This window comes from Acromyrmex echinatior, chromosome 10 (genome assembly GCF_024713525.1).
Source record: "Acromyrmex echinatior isolate Ae372 chromosome 10, ASM2471352v2, whole genome shotgun sequence".
Classification (NCBI taxonomy): domain Eukaryota; kingdom Metazoa; phylum Arthropoda; class Insecta; order Hymenoptera; family Formicidae; genus Acromyrmex; species Acromyrmex echinatior.
Window position 1 is genome coordinate 6,504,039 of NC_141861.1, and position 25,168 is coordinate 6,529,206.

General features: G+C 32.8%; 1 protein-coding gene and 1 long non-coding RNA gene across 12 annotated transcripts in view; both read right to left on the reverse strand.

Moving 5' to 3' along the window:
• slo (calcium-activated potassium channel slo) overlaps positions 1-24,283 on the reverse strand; it is a 106,935-nt gene extending 82,652 nt beyond the window's left edge. For 5 of the 6 annotated variants that reach the window (XM_011063477.2, XM_087410412.1, XM_087410411.1 and 2 more), the window contains exon 1: positions 22,450-24,282. In XM_011063477.2, coding sequence (XP_011061779.1) covers positions 22,450-22,758 — 309 coding nt within the window. In that variant the 5' untranslated portion in view covers positions 22,759-24,282. Of the gene's footprint in view, positions 1-22,449 lie in introns of all 6 variants that reach the window. The other variant, XM_087410415.1, reaches the window with a different exon arrangement.
• LOC105150426 (uncharacterized) lies at positions 3,343-22,443 on the reverse strand. Of its 6 annotated transcripts, XR_015546411.1 has the most exons (4): positions 5,976-22,443; positions 4,836-5,185; positions 4,470-4,557; positions 3,343-4,397 (listed from the first exon to the last, which is right to left on the reverse strand). It is a non-coding gene; the product is annotated as an uncharacterized LOC105150426 (long non-coding RNA). The 6 variants fall into 6 exon arrangements; XR_015546409.1 differs by having other exon boundaries at positions 3,343-5,185; positions 5,976-6,075; positions 6,618-22,443; XR_015546408.1 differs by having other exon boundaries at positions 3,343-5,185; positions 5,976-6,404; positions 6,618-22,443.
• Positions 24,284-25,168: the final 885 nt, after the last annotated feature.

Consider the following 25,168-nt stretch of genomic DNA (forward strand, 5'->3'; position numbering starts at 1 on the left):
AATTTAATTAATTAAATTCAGTGTGAATAAGAATCGCTATTTTTATTCCTAAATAATTATTAAATAATTATAAAATCATTTTATAATCATTTAAGATTTTATAAAATCTATTCGAATTACGTTTTTTTACACTGGATTATTTGAAAATAATGCGTAGATTGCCAAAAATTTTTGCTTCGTTCACAATCATTAAAGGGACCAGGATTTAATTACATATTATAAAAAAAAATATGATTGAATTTTACGCAATAGTTCAAGAAATTCAAGAAAATAAACTAAAGAAAGAAGTTTTGTTAAATAGGTCGACTTCTCTCTCTCTCTCTCTCTCTCTCTCTCTGTCTCTCTCTCTTTCTCTCTTGGATGTCGGCTAAAGGTTAAATTCCAATTATAGCTTGCGGATAAATAGGCGGCTATCGTTCGTATGAAACGATCTCTCAGTCGCCGACGAGACGATGAGTAGATACTCCGTAAGAAGATACAGCGACTGTCAATAAAACAAATTACAATCCGAATATTGGTAGATCTTTTCCGTGAATTATCGGTAAATAAATTTTTGTAATTCCAATTTTATTAGCAATATATACTTTCCTATTAAATTTATATATATTTCTTAATTTTTTTAATAAAACACCGCTTTCATATATGTACCGTTTTTATTTAAGAGCTTATATAAAAAAATGTAAAATATTAAAAGTTTGAAAAAAATTTTAATAATTTATTACTCTACAAAAGTTGTACATTTTACTAGGGAATTTTTTTTTAACTGTGAAATTAATTTATATTATATATATTATATTATATACATTATTAATAATTCCTATAAATTATTATTTATATTAATAATTTTAAATCTTAAAATATATAACAAAAACATTCTAAGTGATTTATATTTTATATTAAACAAAAAACTTAGTATCAATATAATAAATTGCAACAAAATATGCGATTTTACACGCAAACGTAAATATTCAAATTGGACATATTAACTACTGTTATTATGTTATTATTTTAAAATATCCTAAAATTATTATTCTAAAGCTAAAATGTCAGGTTTTTTTTCACTATTGTCGCTGAAAATTAAATCAAATCTTTGATTCTACTTCTACTTCTAAAATTCCGGCTACGAATCTTATTTGAGTAAAAAGAGTTAGGGCAAATCTATATATATACGTGAGTATAAAAATCGCAATAACCTTCTCAGATATAGATAACCGCACCGAAAGCGCCGCTTTTCGAATTAACAGTTAAGAAGCGCCTGAAGATGCAAATGTAATTCAATCCTGGAGCGCGCTAGGATTTGTATAAATTTCCTAATGAAATCCAAGCGTAAGATATCTCAAGAAGAATGACGTCGATGGGAAAAGGAGATAAAGAGAATTTCTATAATTGCGAAGGCAGTGTTAATCAGGTTCAATCACGATTGTTATACAATCTCTGCGCGGCAATTTCCTTGATTAAACATGCTGTAAAAACAGATATTGCAGTTGCTATTTTCAACTATGATTCGTCACTCAAAATATACAGACATTTTATATATTCTTAAGACAAGGTTTTATATATATAGCGACTTTTATATGCGCATGTTTGGCAAATTGTTTAAAGGTCAAATGCCGATCGTGACAGCCTGCTAATTACAGCTTGTGTCTTGTCCACCGCAGACTATATTTAACAACGTTGTCAATGACTGTTATTGATGTTCCTAAGCGTGTCCTGTGCAAACACGACAAATTCAAAATTGCGAGCACGTAAAGCAAAGTAATGATAACAGCAATAACATTTACATCATGATATAAAATCTAAATTATGTTTAATATTACTATTAATCTTTCAAAAAATATATCATATATATATATATATATACACACAATACTTTGACAACGGCTCATTTTTTAAATTTCTCATTAAAAAATATTTTCATAATTAATAATGAGAAATTTATAAGGAATAAGATATTGTTATTTATTTAAATGATAGTTCATCGAGATATCAATTGTTACATAATTCTGCAATGAGTTCATTAAGATTGCTTATTAAGACTTCCAATTTAACGCCTCTGTAGTTGAAAAGACTGTGCTGATGTAAATAATATAGAAAGGAAAGAAAATAGAATTCTCCATCTCAACACAGATCTCAAGGAATTATACGAATCCATTGCGCGAACGCGGTCGATTCAAGCGCCACTGAATAATTCATTTTAATCGTAGTCCCCAAATTTATCTCGCGCTTCTTGTAGCAGAAAATGTGATGGAACACGGAATATACATTAAGATCTCATTATAATCATTTTTCACTCACGTTATTACACGCTATTTACGCAAAGCTTATGATTATGTTAAAAAAAAACTGTGAATTTCATATGTTTATTATGAATCCAAATAATCTTTCAGTAATAAATATTTCTCTTATGATATGATATAAAATATTTTTTTTACAACGTAAATAGATGCGACGAAAAGCTTATAACATGAATGTATTCTTTTAATTAGAATTAAAATATAATATCTGAAATATAATTTTAATTTAATCGACCGACATCATTAAACATAACAATATTATACACACACACATACACACATATGTGTGTATTAAGAGTATAATTTTATTATATTTATTATTTTGTTATATCTTTTTAATTTTATTATATATTTGTTATTTTGTTATGAAAAAAAAAATATATATATATACACAAACAAAGTGATAAATATAATAAAATTCTTTATAAAAGAAGATCTATGCTTCAGCAATTAGTGTGAAAAAGTGATTAGCATTGTAAACAGTTTTTTAGGTTCCAAAATAAATGTATTGATTATCGCATAAGCGATAAATCTTGATGTAAAAATGCAGCTTTCAAGAGGTTAAATATACTGCGCAGGCATGCATTTTCGATCGGCCATAGTACAACGTGCTCGACCCACTTCCGTTAAAATTAGAGGCTCTTCCGAGAGAGCGTTAGGGGATCATAAGCTTTTGGTCACCCTTGGCCACTCTGCGGGCGTCCTTCTGTCTCCGGTGGCCAAGCAACAACTCGAGTGCGAATAAACTGCAGGTTGACACCCACACACCAGCATGGCGGGCATTCATGTACTTTCTCGAGTGCGGGTGGCGACACGCGCACATTTGTGAATGTATGTATAGCCGGTGCATTATATGCACGCTCTCGTTTTGTTTCCGCGATACCATTATGACTCCGTTTCCATTTGCGGCGCTGCTTCTGGGATACAAACTGGTCGAGCTGGTCGCTATTCGCCCTCGGGAATGAGTCTCGAGAAGGAGGAGTTGGTGTGCCAACGTTAAATGCGTTTACGTTCCAGGAAAGCCGCGAGTTTCCGCGGAGAAAAGTAGTTTTTGGTAGTTTATAATATGAATTATAGCTTCTTGGTACTCGCCATTAGACTCGCTAAACTCGTAATTTGCACATTGTCACAGTAAAAAGTATCAGTACTTTGCAGTAAAAAATAAAGACATTTTATGTAATGGAGAGAAACGTAGATTGTTTTTAATAAGAGCTTCCGACTATTAGAAAATTACATAAAGTATATAATTTAAAGGGAAAAAGAGCAAGAGAGAAAATAATGATATTTGCAAAAGAATTTCAAGAAAACGAGATTTCATCGTAGAATGCGAAGAAGTGCTACAAGAAATTCCAATTAGGAGATCGCATGATGAAAATTGCGGGTGGATGATAAACGATCGGGAAATCGCGTATATCAAGATGTAACAACGGAAGGTGACGCATTATAATTTGCATGAAGCTCGAAGCATCGACAACACGCGAGCAAAAGCGTGTCATGGAGCCGCGTGTGTTATGTATATGCGCGTTCGCTCTCGGTACCGTGACAATATCGTATTATTGGCCGATAAGAATGCAACGTTTTCATACGACTATTCGTGCCAGTGCGACAGTACGTTCCGCAGGGTTAAAATAGGTCTAAGCACGACGAAGGACGCTAATGCACGAGACAGACAACAAATGGGGACACGGAGGCCGTAGGAAATACAATATTATGATACTTCTCATTCTACCTGCCTCGGTATCCTTCGGAGTTTCATCCTTTGTTCGCTTCTACGTTCATGCGCCCCTCTCGTATCTCGTTGGAATAATCAAAATCTAGCTGCACGAAATTCGGTACCAAGCTACCGGCTAGTGTATTGTATGTAAAAACGATAGGAAATAGGATAGAGACAAGATCGATCGAAGTCCAGTAAACACACGAAACAAATTATCCATAAATCTATTTGTAATTTATGCTCGTTATAATGCTTGTTAATTCGAACTTTAAATGATTCTTTTACTTCCACGTGGGTGTGCGTGGGAGATCCGTATACAAATTGCCCAATTTCACATCGGCAATTCACACACGACCAACTGAATGCGATCGTAAATAAACTATCACAAGCTAAATTATAATAGTAAATAATGTAAACTGTTATTAAACATAGATTGTTGTACTTGTTAAAGTATAAAGTACCTTTCAATCACGTGTTTCTCAAAGCTTGCTTAACAATCAACAAAGAGAAAATCGTCTCGCCATTCGCTATTATTTCAATAAGTGTCCACTGAAATTAATAGAGTATGTGGCATAATTTTATTATTCACTTACTTAGATACGATTTAATGTCTAAAAGTGCTACAATTTTCTCAATAATGAATGTTTTCGTAATATCATAACACTAAAATGATCGTCATACTTTACAGTTGTCATTATTTCTAGCCAGATAATTATTTTTAATTTCGCAAGATTTTAAAATATGTAAGTAACATGTAAGTAATTCTATAAAATTAAAATGAATTGTTTAGCTAGAAACAATGGCATAGAACAATTAATAACACTAACCTGACAGAAATCGATATAACTACAATTAAGATCTCACACGCATGGTAATTAAAAAAGCGAGTATACATAAGCAAGAGACGTATTTATAATCTCTTTATCCTGCCGTTGGCGTACATAATCCTAGCTTTTGTTCGTGTCATGGTCGTGTGTTCCGCCACCTACGGTAATTAAGTATCTCTTAACTAAAATCCGTCATACGCTTGTAGTTGTTTCCTTTGCGTAAAGCCTTACAAAGGTGCTTTTTCGCGCGTTTTAAAAGGATACCAAGCTTTTCGTTATTCGATAATTGTTCCTCTTAAATTGCAATGATAAAAGCACAACCAACGTTGACATATAAGAGATAATGCATGCTAAAATAATACATGTATTAAGTTTAAGTGACATCGTTCGAATCGATACCAAGTAAAGCATTCGCTTATCAAATATTTGATAAAACCAATCGCATTTATGACGCATTTATGTATGCAACTAATTTAATCGTGTTATTATCGTGCATTAACAACATTGCATTTGTGATATGCGCCGTACATTAGAGAATTACAACGTTACTGTACTAATGTACATTACTCCATTTACAGAACGCCGACACTAGGCTCGTTTCAACAAATATTTGATATATTGAGACTGAAGCACATAGAACATTTCACACAAAAGTTGGCTTAATCATAATTATAATAATGTATTCTTGATGAATTCAAAAACTGAATTATTTCAGTTTTTGAAAACTTTGAAAAATTAAAAAGAAGATTTAATCAATGCATTTAAATATAATTTTTTTTTAAGTGATATATATATATATATTAGGTGTTGGAATTAATTCGTAGCGTTTTACAAGTGATGGGAAGTACTTTCATTAATGTATTTTTTAATGCTCATGTGAAATAAATAACATTCTTTCATTAAAAACGCTACGAATTAATTCCAACACCTAATATATATATAGAATATTATGCAATAAATATTATTTAATATGAATATTATAAAAAATATACATGTTTTATTATATAATTTTGTTGAAAAATGTATGTAAATTAAAATTATATTATAAATATAATATATATAATTTTTAATATAAAATGTAAAAGAAATGTAAAGGAAACCTAACTTAAATAAATCTTACTTTTTATTTCATTTTTTTACCTCATAAATGCGCAGTCCTTGACTGGCGTGACGCTGAAATACGTACAATTATCTGCCAACATTTTACATTTTTATTCGTCGTTATATAAGAGTCATTAGCCTGAAAGTATACCAGATAAGATAAAGATAAAACAAAAATAATTAGACATTATTTATTTAGAGAGGTAAAAAAATTGTTGCAAATTGTTTCATTGCATTATACATATTGTTGCGCTCCAGCGTGTACTGCAAATCCAATATCTATAATGCATGTCCAGTATCATATTATTTCCCGATAAAATGATATATAGCAAAATGTTCAATCCTCGACTTTGGATTACCATAAATTCGAAATATTTTATTAATAACAAATACTGTTGAATATATTTTAATTACTTTAATGGCAAAACATTTACTTTCATTTATTCTTATACTCTTTATTACACGCTTCTGAAATCATATAATTCCAAATGTAAATTATAAATAAGAATCAGCACAAACATGCTACCTACATTAAATAATTAAATTATAAATATATCAAAAATGGAATAAAAAAGAAGATTTAATAATGTTATTACATTATTACATTAAAATCTATTATTACGAAGTAACCGGAGCTAGAGTTATAATTTGAGTGGCCTATAAAAGTCTTCTTAACGTTACCATATCTCCATATAATATAGTATTATAAATCTCTGCGGTTCTCTCTTCGTAGGACGACCGTTTCTCGACAAGGGAAAAACGTAGTGAAACTTCCTATCCCCCGTTTTCCTATCATGAATAATAACCCAATAGCATTAGAGGGTCTCGTGATATCGCCTATCCCGTCGGCAGGCAACATCGTGCTGTTGATTACTTAAAGCATTATCGGTCCCAGCCGGCTCATTGCGTCGTCGTTTGTGTTTACGAGAACGCTCCAGGGGGAAACCACAAACACCAAACGTGACCCCACTCGTCTTGCCCAAAGAGAGTCATAATCGACTCGCCACAGTAAGTTGATTCACGCCGAAAACCCTGAACGCTATTTTCGCCTACGTGCAGAGGCATAAGATTGGCAACGAGCGGGAACGAATCATCGATGATGGCGTACATAGAGCGACTGGCACGACGACGCTCGCGATGAAATTAGCGTACCGAGAGGCATGCGGAACATTACTGTCGCCGTCGTCGTTTCCATCGTCATCTTGGTCGCTGTGGTCATCTTCGTCATCATGCGTCCGCATAGAGAGCAAGACTCTCGGAACATCTATACAATGTTCAAAGGCACCTTAGATAGCTGCCTTGCGACAGCCATTAGCACCGACAGACGTGCTATTAGTGTTACGCGGTTTCGTTCGACGTGCTCCGCACGTAACTGACTGACCGCATGCAGCTTCCTGTTTTGCGAAAATTCTCCGAAGGTTCGTTATCGTTGCGGAAGCTTTCGTCGGTAATAACGTAACGTTGAGAGGTATTTTATACGTGAAATTGCTGTGCTCTTGATACGTATAAGCTGTTGAATAGAACGACAGTATATGCCTTTCTTCTTATTTTTGAATGAATTTCTTCTTATTATTGATAAAATAACTTTTAATTGATCCGATACATGGGAAAAATAATTTTACTGGAGTATTTAAAAATAACTAGATACAGATCTGCATTCTGAAAATAATTTCTTGGGCTATCAAAATTATCGAGGCAATAATCACTTAATGTAATCGTGAGACGGAGTCCCCAAAATCATAAAATTTATGAAATCCTTTGTATAATCCGATAATTGTATATACAACCACGAGAAATTATTGTGTAATATTAGATAAAATCGTTTATTTTACCAAATAACCTCGTATATAATGAAAATTATTTTTAATCAGATGAAATTATACAAAATCAAACAAAATGTAATCTATGGGACAATATTTTTAATTAGGTACCCTCTCGAAAAGATATTATATATTATATGCTTATTATATGCTCAAGCATGATGGGTAATGCAAAAATTTTGACATTCTAATAACCATCTTGAGCGTCCTACATAATACTTTGATCCAACAAAGTTATTTTCAGATCTTTATCTAATTAAATTATTACGTATTTCAGCAAAATTATTCTTTCCTTGTATGTGTACATATATAAAATCCAAGTTTATACCCATAAAAGACACATAAATGTGTAGAGAATACGGATTAATATTTAAAATTATCTGTAATTAAATATAAGTTAATTAACCACAGCCGTAACATTTGCTTTACTTTACGTGCGAGCTCTCGTTTTAGCATATTCTTCCACAATTGTTTTATCAATATTACAGCGTGTTGCTTTTATATAAAGTACTTGCCTCTGCATGCATCCTATAATAATCGTATGTGTGTTGAGGACTATACGTATAAATTAAATTTACCGTACTATATACATGATGCAGCGAGCTTTCAGCATGAACGTATTACATTCACACTGCATTAAATTTAATTTCGTTTCGTGTATATCATTAATCAATTTTATCCACTGAACTATTAAATTTATTTATAACCTAAAGAAAAACTTGAAGGAAACGTCGATTATCCATAAAATTTTAAACATATTTTTTATTGATTAAATCTTGTTTATCGATGTTTATAGATAGAATGAATAAATAAAGAAAAGAATATATGTCGTAATATTATGAAAATTAATTTATACACAAATTATATACAAACAATTTATTTACATACGCTTTACCTATAATTTTGCTTTTTATTCATTATCAAAGTTATTTATATAGTAATTTAGTAAATTTATGCAACATCGAACATAACATATTATTTATATGCCATATTGTACACGATAAGTTACAGTACACGCTGTATATGTAACGATACAAGCCGCCGAAACTTACATGCATCCTGGAACTCATTGCAAAAAGGATGTTGCAAAGTTTTTGCGATTGTACAATATTGGCTTATGGATATCGTAACGATCAATCGGAGGCAGCAGAGGAAAACGGACACACGAAGTTTCGCCCTTGCGAATTTCTGGTTATAAAAGAAAAAAAAAAGAAAAGAAAAAGCGAAACACACAAAGTGCACATAACGCAAGAATATGGGCTGCGCTTGCAGGCGACTAACGATGTATTAAATCATGGAGGCGAGTTCGATTTGATTTCGCATACTCCAATTTTATCTTTTTTTGCAACGCGGCGTACAGCTGTGAATGACATCCCGATGGGGATGGGAATGAGTGAAGAGATGAATGCAATCAGGCAGGATAGCTGAGCGGTAAATTAAAAGTGGGTTTATGTACGAGTATCGATTAAAACATTCCACGCTTGCACTTGCTGGAAGAGGACGGCTCGCCGAAAGTAATAATTTATCACGAAAAATTACTGGGTTTAAAATCCCAGTTAATATTCTCACGTATCTTTATATCTTATATTTGCATTTGACACGCGCGCCTTTTAAACAAAAATCAAATAAGTCTATGAGATTACACTTATTGATAAATTCAATTATTTCATTATTTTAAAAATACATAAAAAAAGGAACGTATGTATACAGAGTGTCTCACTAAAGGTGTTACAGATTGTAACTTATTAAATTTATGTTTTCCGTCATCTGTTTAATATCAAAGATAACTTCATACAATGACATTACTTAGTTTTTTCTAGGTGGAATAACTTCAAATATTTGAAGATCACCTTTGCTTTTTCAATTTAAACCGTATACTTTTTTTACATAATATGATTCCTCTAATTATTCTCTCTCTGCATATAAAAGTATTAAAATAAAATTATCAAAAAAATCAAAGTTTACGAGGTATTTTATATTTTATTCTGACACATTTTGGAATATAAAATATCACATAAATTATTAATTTTTTCATAATCGTATCTTAATACTTTTATATATTTAGTAATGAGATGAATCAATTGATGTAAAGAGAACACACAATTACTTTTTACAAATAGTAAAATAGTAAGTAGTTGCATTTTGCAAACAACAAATTATTTTGAAAAGCAACTATATGATTTCTTTACACCAATTATGTATGTAAAGATAAACTAATAATTCATTTGTATCAATCATTTCTCTCTCTCTCTCTCTCTCTCTCTCTCTCTCTCTCTCCTCTCCTCCCTCTCCCCTCTCTCTTTCTCTGTAAATGTATTTACAATATTGAAGCAAATGTTCGATGTTTGTGATTACGTTCAGCTTTAATTCCGATTAAAGCATTGCAACGTCAAACTCTTCATGACATGACAGAATTATAAAACAATAGCGCTCTTTCGCATTGCTCGTTTATTTTATTCAATCACGTAACCGATTACTATTCGGGCGACAAATGTGATGCAAAGTTTCGGCGCTAATCTCATTTTTACGACGCTGTGACCCTCCGTGACGATAGTTTAAATTGCGGAAAAGCGCATGAAAACCCAATTTCGCGAAGCGACGGATATCACGTACAACGGGGCTGTAACCCAGTTTCGACGGACGGAAATGCGTCTCGCTGTGCGCAACGCGACGTGAATGAACGTTGGTGCGTCACGATCTTCCCTGTTGCCTTAACATTCCCTCCTTCTATCTTCTGGTTCCTTTATCGCGTCATTTCTTTCTTTGGCCGATTGTTCCAAGTAGTCTAGCCTCTTCTCTCGACTCTTAAGTAATTTCAGTGGATACGTCAGTTTCAGCTGAAGAGTTGTAGAAATCTCATTTCTCGTCCAGCACTTTGTCGATGATCGCGTCGTGTAAAGAAAGAAACTAATTTGCTACTTAAGCAACGTTGCTACGATAAAATTAATGTACAACTATATTTGTTAAACTAAACAATGTTTCTTCCATATCCAAGAAGAATGGAAAAGCATTTACCGTTTTTAGTTTGATAGATAAAGTATCTTTTGCAAAAGTGCTTTTTATCATGTAAAACATATATACATGCAATAAATCGAAATTAAATATGTCAATAAATAAATTCACTTGGTATACATTTAGAAATCTCTTATACTCATTTAATACAATAAAAATAAAAAAATTTGTTTTAATATAATCGAAGTATACCCTGAAAATATTATTTAATTTCATTTTTAATTAATTTAATTTAATTTCTTTAATATGAAAGAATTGCGCGACAATGTTGGGCAACCGTATTTAAAATTGAAACGGAAAGATGAGGGATATTTTTGAAACTGTGAAATTGTCAAGATAATTTTTCCTAGAAATTCGATAAAGCTTAGCAACAACTTTTCGACATTTCATATTGTTCATGCTCGTTAGAAGCATTCAATTTACTGCACAATGAAGAAGTTAACTAACTGGCGAGTTTGTACATTACCATCAGTTCCACGGACGATCAACTCCTAAAGTGATAAGCGAGTAGTGTAATGCTTATTTGAAGATCGATACGGTTGTTTACTCAACTTACAGCGCATGAATATTACTGCATGACAGCGCGCACACACGTCCAACTTTCTATATTATATATTTCTGTATAATCACGTCCTCTATCCTGCTAAAATCGATTAATGCCGCTACACTATGTAGAAATAATATCCGCAGTATTATCACAGTGGGTGACAATTTTTTCTCGATCGACATAATTATAAAATATTTATAGAAAAAAAACGAGCAGATCCCGTTGCAACCAGAGTCTCTGTTCTGCTTTTTAAGATTGCAAAAAGATAAAGAAATTTAACTGTTTCTTTGTTGAAAAGTATAAATTGCTAATTTGTCTTTCAGTCTTTTCAATCGGAAAATGTTCATTCTCATCTTCGATCTTTTTCTCGTTTGGTATTGCTTGACCGACATGAATACTTTGAAGCTCTCAATCCATTATCTGGGTCAGAAATATTTTTACAACGAATCGTCGAACATTTTATTGCGTATCATGAATCCAGGTTTAATCTACGTATTCGGCGAAGTGGCCATCCGACGGATGCCAAAAGCCGAAAGTACTTACGAACGAGTCGAAAGCCGAGCGCGTCACTTGACAGCTGCATAACGCAAGGCTACGTGATCATGCCACGTGGATTATGATCTGTCTACATATTTGCAGGTCGGTTTAATTTTATACGCGTCGAAAAGCTCGACGCCATCCCGCTATATCAAGGCGCTTCTCGAAGATTGTGAAGTATGTGCCATTTTCCAGAAGTTTACAGTATCGTCGGATACCCTTAACGAAATTAGATTCGCTGTTGCGCACGTCTTATCAATAATTACCTATTTCCCACGGATATGAGAACTGTCCGGATATATCCGAATGATAACGACTCCAGCACCGCTAACATACGATCGAGAAGCGATCCATGTATAATATAGTTTAAGAGTTAAATCTGGGTTGACTCCACGGTTAGCCAACCAATTACAAGGATTTCGTAGTTAATCCCGCTTCAACTTTCGGCTCACGTCGTATGAATCGACGTCGCTTAAATGTCTGGGAAACGGACGGATTTAATACGCCACCTGAACCTCTAATGCAAAACCGTTATAGCCGTTTCTAACGAGACCAGATGCGATGTAACGTACGATAAGATGCGGCGGCTTTCGCACCCCAGATTTCGAACCGTGTAGCTCCTGTAGATGATCCTTCCTTAATCCAGTCGACACAAAACTAAAAGTTTACATAACATTAATGTTATAATTTTAAATGTAAAATTGTTTACACTCAACAACATAAATGTAATAACATATGATATACGAGTAGTTGCGCATTGTTGAATGTGAAATTATAACATTGATATTAAGGATACTCTCTAAATTTTTTTGGAGTGAAATCTTCACTCTAAAGAGTAAAAATTAAACTCATTTTGAAAAAAAGTGACTCAATTTTTAATCTTTAAAAATGAGATTTCACTCTTCAGAGTGAGATTCACTCTAAAAAGTTTTAAAATATATAAAATTATGTGTTATATCACTTCTAATTATTGTCGACTGGATAATACCTAGTACGTTAATCATTTTATAAATATGCTAACTTTTTATTATTTTCTTCGTATTGAAGACACAAAGAATTCGCGATTTACATTTTAATGCCTAATATGTGTCTCTCTTTTTAAAAATTAAAATCATAAACATCCGTACTTTCACGACAACGAAAAAAGAGAGCTCTCGCAATTCCACACATTTTTTTTACATGTGTGAAACGAATAGTTGAATCTCCTTGTTGTGACAGAAATAGATGAATGTTCTCCAAAGTCGTTTCGTTTCTTTCAGTTTCAGATATTCTTTCCAGCTCTCCTTCAAGCTCTCTCCGCGTTGCCGGAACGGCAGAAACTCCTCATTCAGTCTTAAAAAACTGTTCGGTCTAGCGGTTTCGTTCGCGGCACTTGGCGTATCGATCGCGCCAGATAGGTTGGTCATGCTGAATTAAATATACTTCAGTAGGTACTCTATGAAACGGTCACGACGGATATTCTGTAACTCGATAAGTCCTAATGCGAGAAATAAGACTTGCGTCGTCGGCTTAAAGATGTCACGATTGTGGCTTCGCACTTCTTATCCGATTATACATAATGTGAAATGTATAAACGTTATGTTACATTACTTCTTAGCTTCGCCTTTCAATTTTTGTTTTATTTAATTTAATAAGAATAATATTTTGATGATGTGCATATTAAAATTACTGTTAATATACATATAATGTCGATAATATTTCATAGATTTGAGAATAATTTGAATTCAAATTAAATTTTATTTTTACAGTTATAAAATCTAAAATTAAAAAAAAAACAAATAATTGAAAATATAATTTTTCTCTATCATTATTAAAATAATGTTTTTTCTGTATATACATGTAATATATGAAAGATATATAGAATGCCTATACATGTAATTATTAAATATGTAGATATAATTGTGCTGATATACAATACAAAACTAAATCAAGATGATATGTATCCATTAATATTATTAATAATAATATATTATATTATATTATGTTATATTGATAATACTTGACTGTAATATATTAATAATAATATTTTATATAATATAATATAACATTTATTATAACAAATAATATATTATTGCGTAACATTTCTTTTCATATTATCTTGCTTTATTTATTTATTTTATCTTAAAATACGAAGAAAATACGCGTTCAATATTAAGAATACATATTTTCATTTGTTCTCTTTTATTTAGTTCCCGTAGAAATCATCTTTTATCGAATTCATAAAACGAGTCATATCGAGATTCCATTTTTTATGTTCTTCATTATTCTAAATTTGGAACAAATGTTATATGTATCAAGCACAAAAAATCACGCTAAACAAAGTTTGGAAACACACTTCAATAGCTTGGAAAATGGATAATCGCAAAATCAATTTTTTTATTTTTTTATCAGAAAACTTTTTTCTTTATTTCTTTTTTTTTCCTATATAAGTGTAATCAGACATAATCACATTATTTGATATCAAATTGTTAACATTACAAAAGTAATTTCATTATCATGCGCAATTTTATCACATAAAATCGTGACAACATTTCATCATTATAGACTATTGACATTTCTTTCAAAATAAATAATTTATTACTTATGAGAACTTTACGTTTTATTTATCTTGAAAATGCAAACAGTAATAATACTCCTCTGCCTTGTACTTTTCCTATATCAACAATCAATATTGTCTTGTTTCATAATCATGTTCAAAGAATTCCGAACATCTAGATCTCTTCCAGAAAATAATAGAGAGAACTCTGCATCGTGAAATTCTTCGATATTGATATTGCATCCTGGGATTTTGCATTAATTCATCTGGTAACCATCTTATCCTTCCCACGAAAAATATTCCGCGAATATGAAACGCTTTTTAAAAGGAATGCGACATCTTTTCCAACGAGAGAAAAAAGAGTAGTTATGTGCACTCTGCAACTTCAGTAGTGTAGAAACTCTGTTTTGTACATAGCTATATGTATATATACGGAATGTTCCAGTTTCAAAGCTAATTAACTTTCATTTACAAATATCTTTACTCAATTTAAAGTTGGTTTTCACTTAACTAAAATTTTAATTTATTATAATAATACTGTTTCTTATTCTAGTCTCTTTACAAATTATCTTTAATTCTGACATTAAAATTTTATTGAAATATAATATTTACTTTGATATAAACAAAGGTATTAAAAGACGAAGATATAAAGAAATTCGGAAATTCTGATCCTGAAATTTCTAAACTCACAATGGTCGTTTATAACTTAAAAATTAGTGATATTTGGGTATTTTTATAAAGAATTGGTACGAAAGCGGACAAACCGGACACGGAAAAAAGTGCGAGGCATTTTTGTGAAGAGATGAGAAAAGATATTCGTGTGTATGTGTACGTGTATCGATCGACGTATCTTCGTCGTACTAAATTAAACATACCCAGGCAAGACGACATCAGTTGGCCTATAACTCGATGAGCTTTAACACGAGAAATAAGACGCGAGACATGAACTTGAAAGTCGTGAAAACAGCAATAACAGCCAACATTCGATGCTTCGTCCGCGTTACATCGCGTCATGCCGAAGTAACTTTTATCACAAGTAATGTTATCTTCGTCGTCGGTTGCCGCAGAGGTAAATGTCAACGACGTTATTGACGGATAAAGTGCATCGACGTAGCAACTTATTTCTCGATAGTGTTGAAACTTATCTCTCGTCATGTCGATACTGCGGCAAGTACAAGAAAATTTTAGAGATGGAAGTGGATGCTCAATCATAAAAAAAACTATCATCTCGTAATTCCCTGTGCAATATTATATAATATAACGTTTAATGATTAAATTCAAGTAGTATTATTATTATTCTACTTTCTTTGTCTTTTTTCTGCTTTACGTACAATATTCACCATGACATAATTCCATAATAGTATTCTGATTTCCCTATGATTCCGCTTCGTTATCCATTTTCGGTGAAAGTAAGCGTATAGAACTGATCGACTAGAAGCTAATTTTATAAAATTGGTTCAAATATTCAAATCGAGTTTGAAGAATGAATCTCATAACTAAGCGATTTACGTGCATAATCAACTTTTGACTATTGATCAACATTAATAGAATTATCTCCAATTATCACACAATAGCATATAATGATATTATTTTCATTATTACAAATCCTAATAATTACAATAATCAATCGCAAAATCTATAGCAAACATAATTAAATAGTATTCATTAATTTATAAAATAGAGAATATTATTAACGTATTCGTACATGTTTTTTTAAATATGTGCATATATATTGAATATATGAAGGTACATAACAATCTGAAAAACCATTATTTCAAAAACAAAAGGTAAAAAATGATCGCATAAAATTTTTCTATCCCAATCTGCAAAATGACATTAGTTGTTCTACCTCCAAAGTATTGATGTTATCGTGACCTACTATCCTATTTCCTTTGCAGAATACTGCGCATGCATTTTAACAAGCGACAGCAATTTAACGAGCAACATTACGATAAATATCTTTTCCACAATATTCAATAACTTATGTGTATTATTCGTGTAAGAGTGTTTATATTATTTATGCGCGTGAATAAATTGAAATGTACAAGTGTAATATGTACGTATATGTATATGTATATTACACCACGTTGCGGAAGAATTCTGAATCTTTATTGGTTTTCTGTTTCTACTCGATTCTCTCGGATTTACTTGTAACTATTGTAAGATCTCAAGAGACACTATACACGTGTTTATTTTTTATTTAAGAGAAATAAATCTATTTTCGCTCAAAACGGATCCCTCCCCCCCCCTTCCCCTCTCTTTTTCTCTCTCTCTCTCTCTCTCTCTCTTAATGGTTAAATATTTTAGAGTAAATAAATTTATACACATATCCAATTCTGCTAACTGCTGAAATCATTTTTAATCTTGAAACGCAGTTTTGAACAAAACTTTAGTAATAATATCACTTGACAAGCAATTTAATAATTTTGGTGCTAATAAGCATCTTAAAAGAATATTAATAATTTGATGCTAATCTAAGCACATCTTAAGAACTATAAATAATTTAATTTATTGCAAAAAAATATCACCTCAGCCAGGATTTGAATTAAGGTCTTCCATGTTCCGAGATAATTTTTATTTTTTAAATATTTCTTGCTTCATAAGAAGTGAAAAATTACTTTGAATTATATTATGCCATGATTATATATAATATAATAATATATATATATATATATTAGGTGTTGGAATTAATTCGTAGCGTTTTTAATGAAAGAATGTTATTTATTTCACATGAGCATTAAAAAATACATTAATGAAAGTACTTCCCATCACTTGTAAAACGCTACGAATTAATTCCAACACCTAATATATATATATATATATATATATATATAACTAAATAGTTTACGATTTTCAAAATGAAATAGACTGGTCGCATAAAATCGAACAGCATATATTGTTCGCCCGAATCTTTGTTACGCATATTTTTCCATCTTTATAATAAATAAAACATCAAGAAATATATACTCAAATTGGAACAAAAACTGGACATTAATTTCTAACATAAAAAACATGCAAAACGTATTTCTGAAGTAGATCGTGCGTCACGTAAACATAAATCGCGGATGCATACAGTTGTCTATCGCGTGGTTATTTGTAATTTTTCGCGAGCACGCGTTGTGCTACACTCCAACAGTATAAATTCTATAAATTCCTACCGGTATATTTTCGAATGTATATTATCATTTATAGTATGCACTTGAATATAGGTAGAACTATCGAGAAAAGTCCGGTTAAAAAAGTTTCCCGCTTGTGACGTGTCGGGCGATGCATAGCGCACAGCCAACAAGATAAAAAGTTGGCTATCGAGAGACAGCTTAAATATTCGAGAAGTTTTTGGCTCTAAAACGAATTCGCGTTTTACTATTTTCGCAACCAAAAAAACTGGAATTGATATGTCAAAGAGGATCAGAGCTCAACGTTCCACATAGTCAGCAAATATGAGTTCTCGTGCAAGAAAATTAGAATTCGATATAATCATGCAAAAATGAACGAATATGGAACATGACATAGATAAATATCGTTAAAGAGAAGTTAGTAATGAGCAGCTTGCCAAATTCCGTTCTTCAAGTTCTTCTTATCAAGCATTTCATGAATATAAAGTTGTTGAAAAGAATTTTAATTAATTAGCTATCAAAATTAATTAATTAGCGTATAGATAATTTTGTTACGTTATATTATTCATTAAAAGACATTGTTAAATATTCAGAAAGTAAAAATAATCTCTCAATTAATAACTTTACTCATATCTTAGCACTTAAGTTTATAACATTTATTTTAAAAATGTAATATAAAACATTGTATTAAAAGAAAATTAGAATATGTCAAGATATTATATTAAGTCCAAATATATTACATTGTTACTTTGTATTTGTTTTAAGGATAAAAGTAATTTAAAACCGCAAAAACTTTTTACTATTTCCATTATTTCGCTATGACTTTATAAATGAGTAATACCATAAAATGTCATGAATGTTAAACATCTCTCGAAATAAAATTATTCAGTTTACTTGCAAATGTCACACAACTAAATTTGTAGGGGATAAAATTCTATCGTTAACTTAAAAAGTAAAAGAATGACATTTAAAGCGAGAGCAATTCGACTTTTCTACGAAAGGAGCGTCTAGACAGCATAATGTTTCTTGATTTATACTTTGCATCTCTGTAATTATAATACTTGCTATTAGAATAAAGCCGAGAACTACTACTTCTAATCTCAATGTGACCCGAGGTCACGAAGGTCGATACAAGTTTAGTTTCAATGGCGCCAGCACATATTGGGATCAACTCCCAAAAATCATGCCAAAACTGGTTTATACTAGATTTCGTCTAGCAAACTTGCTCGAATATGTATATGCCATTTAAAATTTAGATTGCTTAATTAAGATACGAATCATATCTCTACAGCCACGATACTTGATCTCAAATAACAAGAAGTATTACGTCGCGAAGGCCAATTGCCAATGTTCTAATGACAAAAGCACATAAATTCTGTCAATGTAAAATTATACACGACGTCTCGAAAAAGAAAAACAATATTTTAAAGCTTTCTTCATTTAATATTCACTATTCAATCTTTAAAAGCGAGATTATTTTCCACGCTCATCTGACATTTTTGCATAAAAATTAAAAATTTAATCTATTGATGAATTGTACCGTAAAGAAACAATATTTCATTTTTCAACAATTTTAATATATCATACAAACTGCTTGACCTGATTCTATTTCACAAAACAACTTTGTAGTTTTTATCTTTTTTTCTTTGTACTTTTTCTTTACATAATACTGTTTTGCATTTCGACTTGTAAATGAAAATTAAAAAGTGTAAACTGAAAAAGTGAAAATAATCAATATTAACTTGGTCAACAAAATCTTCATTGTAAGAAAAATACTTAAAAAATGAAAATATACCGTTTTCTTTACAAATTGTTTCTCATTTAAAGGTTAATAAATTTTCCTGACAATATTATAGCACGGTCTAAATCCTCTCAGAGTCGTGAATAATGTAAAATGTTACAAGCTCGCTGACCAGCAAGAAACTTGTACACAATATTTAACCACGTTAATTTTAGCTGAGTAGTAATGATCAGCATGTTGTCAGACAGTAACTGATTGTTAATTAATTATAAAACGCATCTTAACACAGTAATTATTAATATTAAACATCTTGTAGAAATTTCATTTAGATTAACTAAAACTAATGTTAACTTTATATTAATAATTCAAAAAAATTAAAAATTAAAATTAACTTTATCTAAATATAAGAAACATATATTATTTAAAACTTGTTTATTAGTACTATTAAGAAAATTTTCAAAGTTTAGAAATTTTTCTTGTTTAATGATACAAAAGAATTGATATCAGTAATATCAACTTTAGAGATATAATGATATATTTTTCTCGTTAACCAAACAAAGATTTTTAATATAATCTGTTGCGCTTCTCGGCGAAAAACGCAATTAATGGATAAAATCGATAAGTTCAGAAAGAAAAATCGAGAATTCCCAATTGAGATTTATTGCAATATGTGTGATTTCGGATTGCATAATCGAATCGATAGACAACGTCTACAGTCTTATTTATCATAGGAGAATATTAAAATCGTTTCGCCAATGTTCTTGTCATCAATAAACCATACTATCGATGGCGGCTTGTTGTCGGCCGTGATTGAAATCCGAGATCGGCAATATAGTGAAATTCCTATTATTCACAGTCGGAATTGAAGGGCTGGGCGGAATAAAGACATAATTCTACTTAGGCCTTTTTTCCGGCAATTAGCTTTTTCATGTAACATTAATCATAATACAGAAGTATATAACATGTAACTTCTTAAAGATATTATTATACATAAATTCATTTAATATTGTATTCATTTGTATATTATAATAAAAAAGTAACAAGTTATTTTAATTTGTATTAATATCAAGATTTTGTAATTAAGCCTTTATTCCACCCATCCCCTCAATTGTAATTACAATCTGAACTTTGTCGACTCGATCTCGCATGATCGGCTGCAGTCTGTCGTCTGACTTGGCCTCCACGAGTAGGCTAAATTTCTGCAAGGGCACGACATCGATAACTCTGCGTCACCGCAAAATGCGGAACAAGCACGATCTAATTTTTTTTCACGGCAAATGGAAAAACCAACAATCGAGTCTTGCATTGCTTCTTCGACGTAGCTGTCAAAATTACCCTAAGTAACCACACGATCATAAATTGGGACTCGTTCTCTCGATTTATACTCCTGGTAGAACGGAGGATTCTCTTCCCGCTTGACTATAAAATTTGAATAAAGCCATTCGTAAATTGTGCATTGCCTTCCCTCTCGACTTAACGCATTCAACTGAAAGCAGGGGCAAGGATGTAAGAAGAAGAACAGCCAACCAGAGGATGGCTACCTATTTAGTTCAAGGAGCAAATGTATTCGAGTGTTCCGAAAGATTATAGGTTCCAAGATAGAACCGAAGACAAGAAAGAGCCCACCGGACTGGTCACGATGGCGACGGAAGTGCACTTTCAGGGTGAAACACGCACTGCGTAGAAGCCACCCCTCTACTTCGGGACCGTTGCCGTGTCTGGTTCCACGAACGAAATCTGGGTCACCGGCCACGTACACTCGTACTCTCGTGCGAGCTCGAGGCTAGGAATCTCGTGTGCGCGCACGCGCGTGTACACGTGTAAGTGGCCGCGAATCTACGTGTATACACGTTTCGCCACTAGTTCTCACCCCGTAGAATGTCCGGGATGCGCGACGTCAATCCTCATGCGTCCGAGTAGGGCACCATGGCGCGTGGTACGAACGGGGACGGATGAGTCTTCGATATCGAAATTCCTGCCACGCTACCGTGAAATCAGGATCAAGAGAGAAAGGGAGAGAAAGAGAGAACTTTCGAATTAGATTTAAACGACAGTTTAATACCGACCCGAATTTTCGTTAATAGCGTCTCGTGACTGGCACAAATCTGCACGGAACAGTTTTAATCAGTATATCCCTCTGTCTCGTCTTTTTCTCCTCTACCCTCTCAATCATCACTCTTATCGGATTTTCTTTAAAATCAGTTTTGTACTTTCTTCGGCGTATGACCTATTTAGCCGAATTGTATTTCATTTTCTGGAAATCCGATTACAAATATAATTTAATAGTATCGCAGCGGAAGAATTTTATCGAGTCTGATAAATGTCTTACTGCGAGCAGACTTTAAATAGGGAATTTTTGTATAAATCAAAAAATTTCTCTGTTACCGTATTAGTTATAGGTGTGAGATTAAAATAATTCATGAATGTACATTGTTGTATTAAATTGTCAAACAAGTTCAACATAAATCATTGATAATATTTTATATTGAATAGAATAGTTTCAGAATTTTATGTTTAATGAATATTATTCAAATAATTTGAGAAGAATATAATACACAACTTTGGAAATAAAAGATTTCATAATATATTTATCAACACGAAAAGTCGTACTTGATTTACTATTGTTGTGATTTTACTATTGTTATTTGTCCTTGAGATGTGCAAGAGAAATTGAAACATTGTTATTATATTTAAAAATTAATTTGAAATTCTTTATATTTCACAATTGATACAGATTATTGCTTTCTTAATACTATTTTTTTACAGATAAATTTCCTTCTGAAATTTAACAATATCATAGAAATGTTTTTTTTATACTATTCTTCTTTAATATAAATTAAAGTTAAATAGATAAATTTTGAAATTAAAATAAAGATATAATGTAGATAGTAAAATAATAAATAGAGAAAAATAATTGTAAAAATAAGTTAAATTAAAAAAATCAATTTCTCTTTTAACAAATTATTTTTAATTGTTTTGCAAACATTTATTGAACATTCTAATAATCAAATCAAATCGATTCATAGAAAAAAACGCACGTAAAGAATATAATATAGATCACGTTAGAAATCACTATACAAATATTATTAATGGTATATATGCTTCTATACTGGGATTATATTTCTGATTATCAGTACACAATGATCAAACAGTCCTGACAGGCCGGGACACAATAATTACAAAAAAGAAAATAGAAAATCTCACCAGGATACGTCCAGTGGTGGTTTGTCCGGAAATCAGCTCGCCGGCCCAGTCCTTGGCCTCGGTCATAAAAGTCCCCTCGAACTCCTTGCCCTGGCGGGCCGACTTCTGCTCCTTTTGCTTCGGGTCATTTGGGGAGAGCTCGGGCTCCTTGCGACAGCAGAGGAAGGCGAACGCACGCCAGAGGAGCACGATCAGTAGCCCGGCGAGGAAGGTGAAGATGCTTGACAGCAGGAAGCACCACCATTTCCGCTCCTTGAGGCAGCCTTCTACCGTCACCGGGGGCTGCACGGTCGTCCCTTCGGTCGTCATCCCGGCGGATCTCTGCTGCCCCCGGGTCACACATTCACCGGCGACTATCACAATCACAAACGGCAGCTGCGGCGGCCAGTAGGACGCACTTTATACGCTTCATAATTTCGCGCCGCCTCCGGGAGATGCGCGATACGCGCTAAGAAGAATCCGTGCACGGCTTGCTTTCGCGTTCTCACGATACGCAGCTACCACAAGCTTCTTCTTTCTCTTTTCTTCTTTTATGAGCGTGCGCTCTGTTTAAAGAAAAAAATTATCGAATCTCTTCCTCTCTTCTTCCTTTATACTCTTCTGCCACGCACAATCTGACACCTAGACTCTTCGTCTTCCACTCTTATCCTCTCAACCCCCCCTCTCTCTCTTTCTTTCTCTTCTTCCACCTCTCGCACTCTTCCTTTCTCTCCCCCCTCTCTCTCTCTCTCTCCTTCTGTCTCTCTCTCTCTCTCTCTCTCTCTCTCTCTCTCTCTCTCTCTCTCCCCTTCTCTTTCCCTACCACTCTTTTACTATCGTTTCTTCAATTCTAACTATAAGATATACGTCTGTATTTGTTTGCTCCGAAAAAATGCCTTCTATCTTGTTCACAAAGGCCTTTTCTTCAAGAATCACTCAATCACCATCGTTGATTCTAACTGACGCACTACTGTTCGCGACTGACGATTCGCTATATAGCCTCGTTAGAAGTCTACTTCGAGGCGAATGTACACGTCGAATGTACACGTCTCTGCTGGACACACGAGAATCACCGAGTACGGCGTCCTTAGTAAAAGCACTCCGCTTTCTTATCCACGTAGCTATCACGGTACGCGCAGTAACCAGTCGTGGATACCTGATCCTGATGGCTCGAGGACTTGCGCCGTGTTGATTCGTTCTTACCACCCTCGGCGGCAGCCGCTGCCGCCGCCGTCACCGATGCCGCAGGTGTGTATCGCTTCTAATTGGAGTCCGTGATTGAATGGCTGGAGCAATATAGAGAACAGGCAGGAGATACAACTCACTGAACACTGTATTATCGCGTGACACACATATACGCGCGCTCGTACGAATACATAACGCAAAGACGAGTTCTTTCCGTTATCACCGTATTTATACAGCTCTCTTTGTATACCTATTTATGTATACATATATTTATACATATACAATTATACTCTTTTTATTTTTTTTACAGTATAAGTGCGTACGTGTACAGTGCGGACGTAGCAAGCGCGAATCGCGATCGCGAACGGAACGCGAACGGACGATGCGTGACGACGACGCGGACGACGACGTTTTATTTTTCCTCCTTTCTCTTCTCTTTTTTCTCTACCTCTTATATCTATGACCGCGCGCGCCCGCTTCTCTTAACCTAATCGGCTGAGCACCACCGACGGCGACGACGACGACGACGACGACGACGAGGACGACCGAGTGTCCCGACGACCATACCACTGCTCCACAGCAATCAATACGCAACAATGGACCAGGACCAATAAGCTCGGAGCTTTTCCTGACGTAGACGCACGCTCTCTCGCTCTCAGCCTATCCCCTACCACCCCACGCGGTCAAACTGGTACGGCCGCAATACCTGCGGGGGCGCCGCGCGCGGCTGCGCCAAAACGAGCACGACTACTTACAGGCGCAATGGGGGTTGCTTGCATGGAACACAAGGATGCGCGCGATTATTTAATCGAAAGCGTGCTGTCTACGTTTTTATAAAGAACAACATTTTTTTTTAATCCTGCCATCTTATCCTTTTTTAAAAACATTACTGCTACGAGAAGTAAATATGTTTTTTATAAGAACAAAATTAGAAAATACATCTTAAACAAATAAATACTATATAGATCACATTTTTATATACACTTTTATATACATTTAAATAAAATATATAATTTTTTAGTGTTAACAACGCAGTTTTATATTTATTTATAAATTTTCTTTTAGCAATTTGAGAATATTATAATATATAATATTCTATATAACAGTTATACTACTCAAGATAACTTCTCTTATTAAAATCTTAATTTCAATGTATAAATGCATAACTTATATTTATTAGAATTATAAATTACATCTCTTGCTATAATTATGTAGAGATTGTTATTTTTTTACATTAAACAGATTTGACACCATTAAAAAAGAGATTTCTTTATCATAATCCGTGATTTCAAACTCTTTCTTTAGATTTGATTTTATTTCTCAATTTTTATAAGTATCTGTTAATACATTTACATATCAGATGTATATAACTTAATATATAAATAATAAAAATTAACTTTGCAATATTAAACAATTATATGAAAACTAAAATTCATTTTTTTAATTTAAAATTACTAAAAATTAATCTTCAGCTGGAACAGCGAATTTTGAATCAAACATTTAGCAGTGGCGTTATCTGTCTGAAGCAGACAAGTATAATAATAGAGTTAAGTTC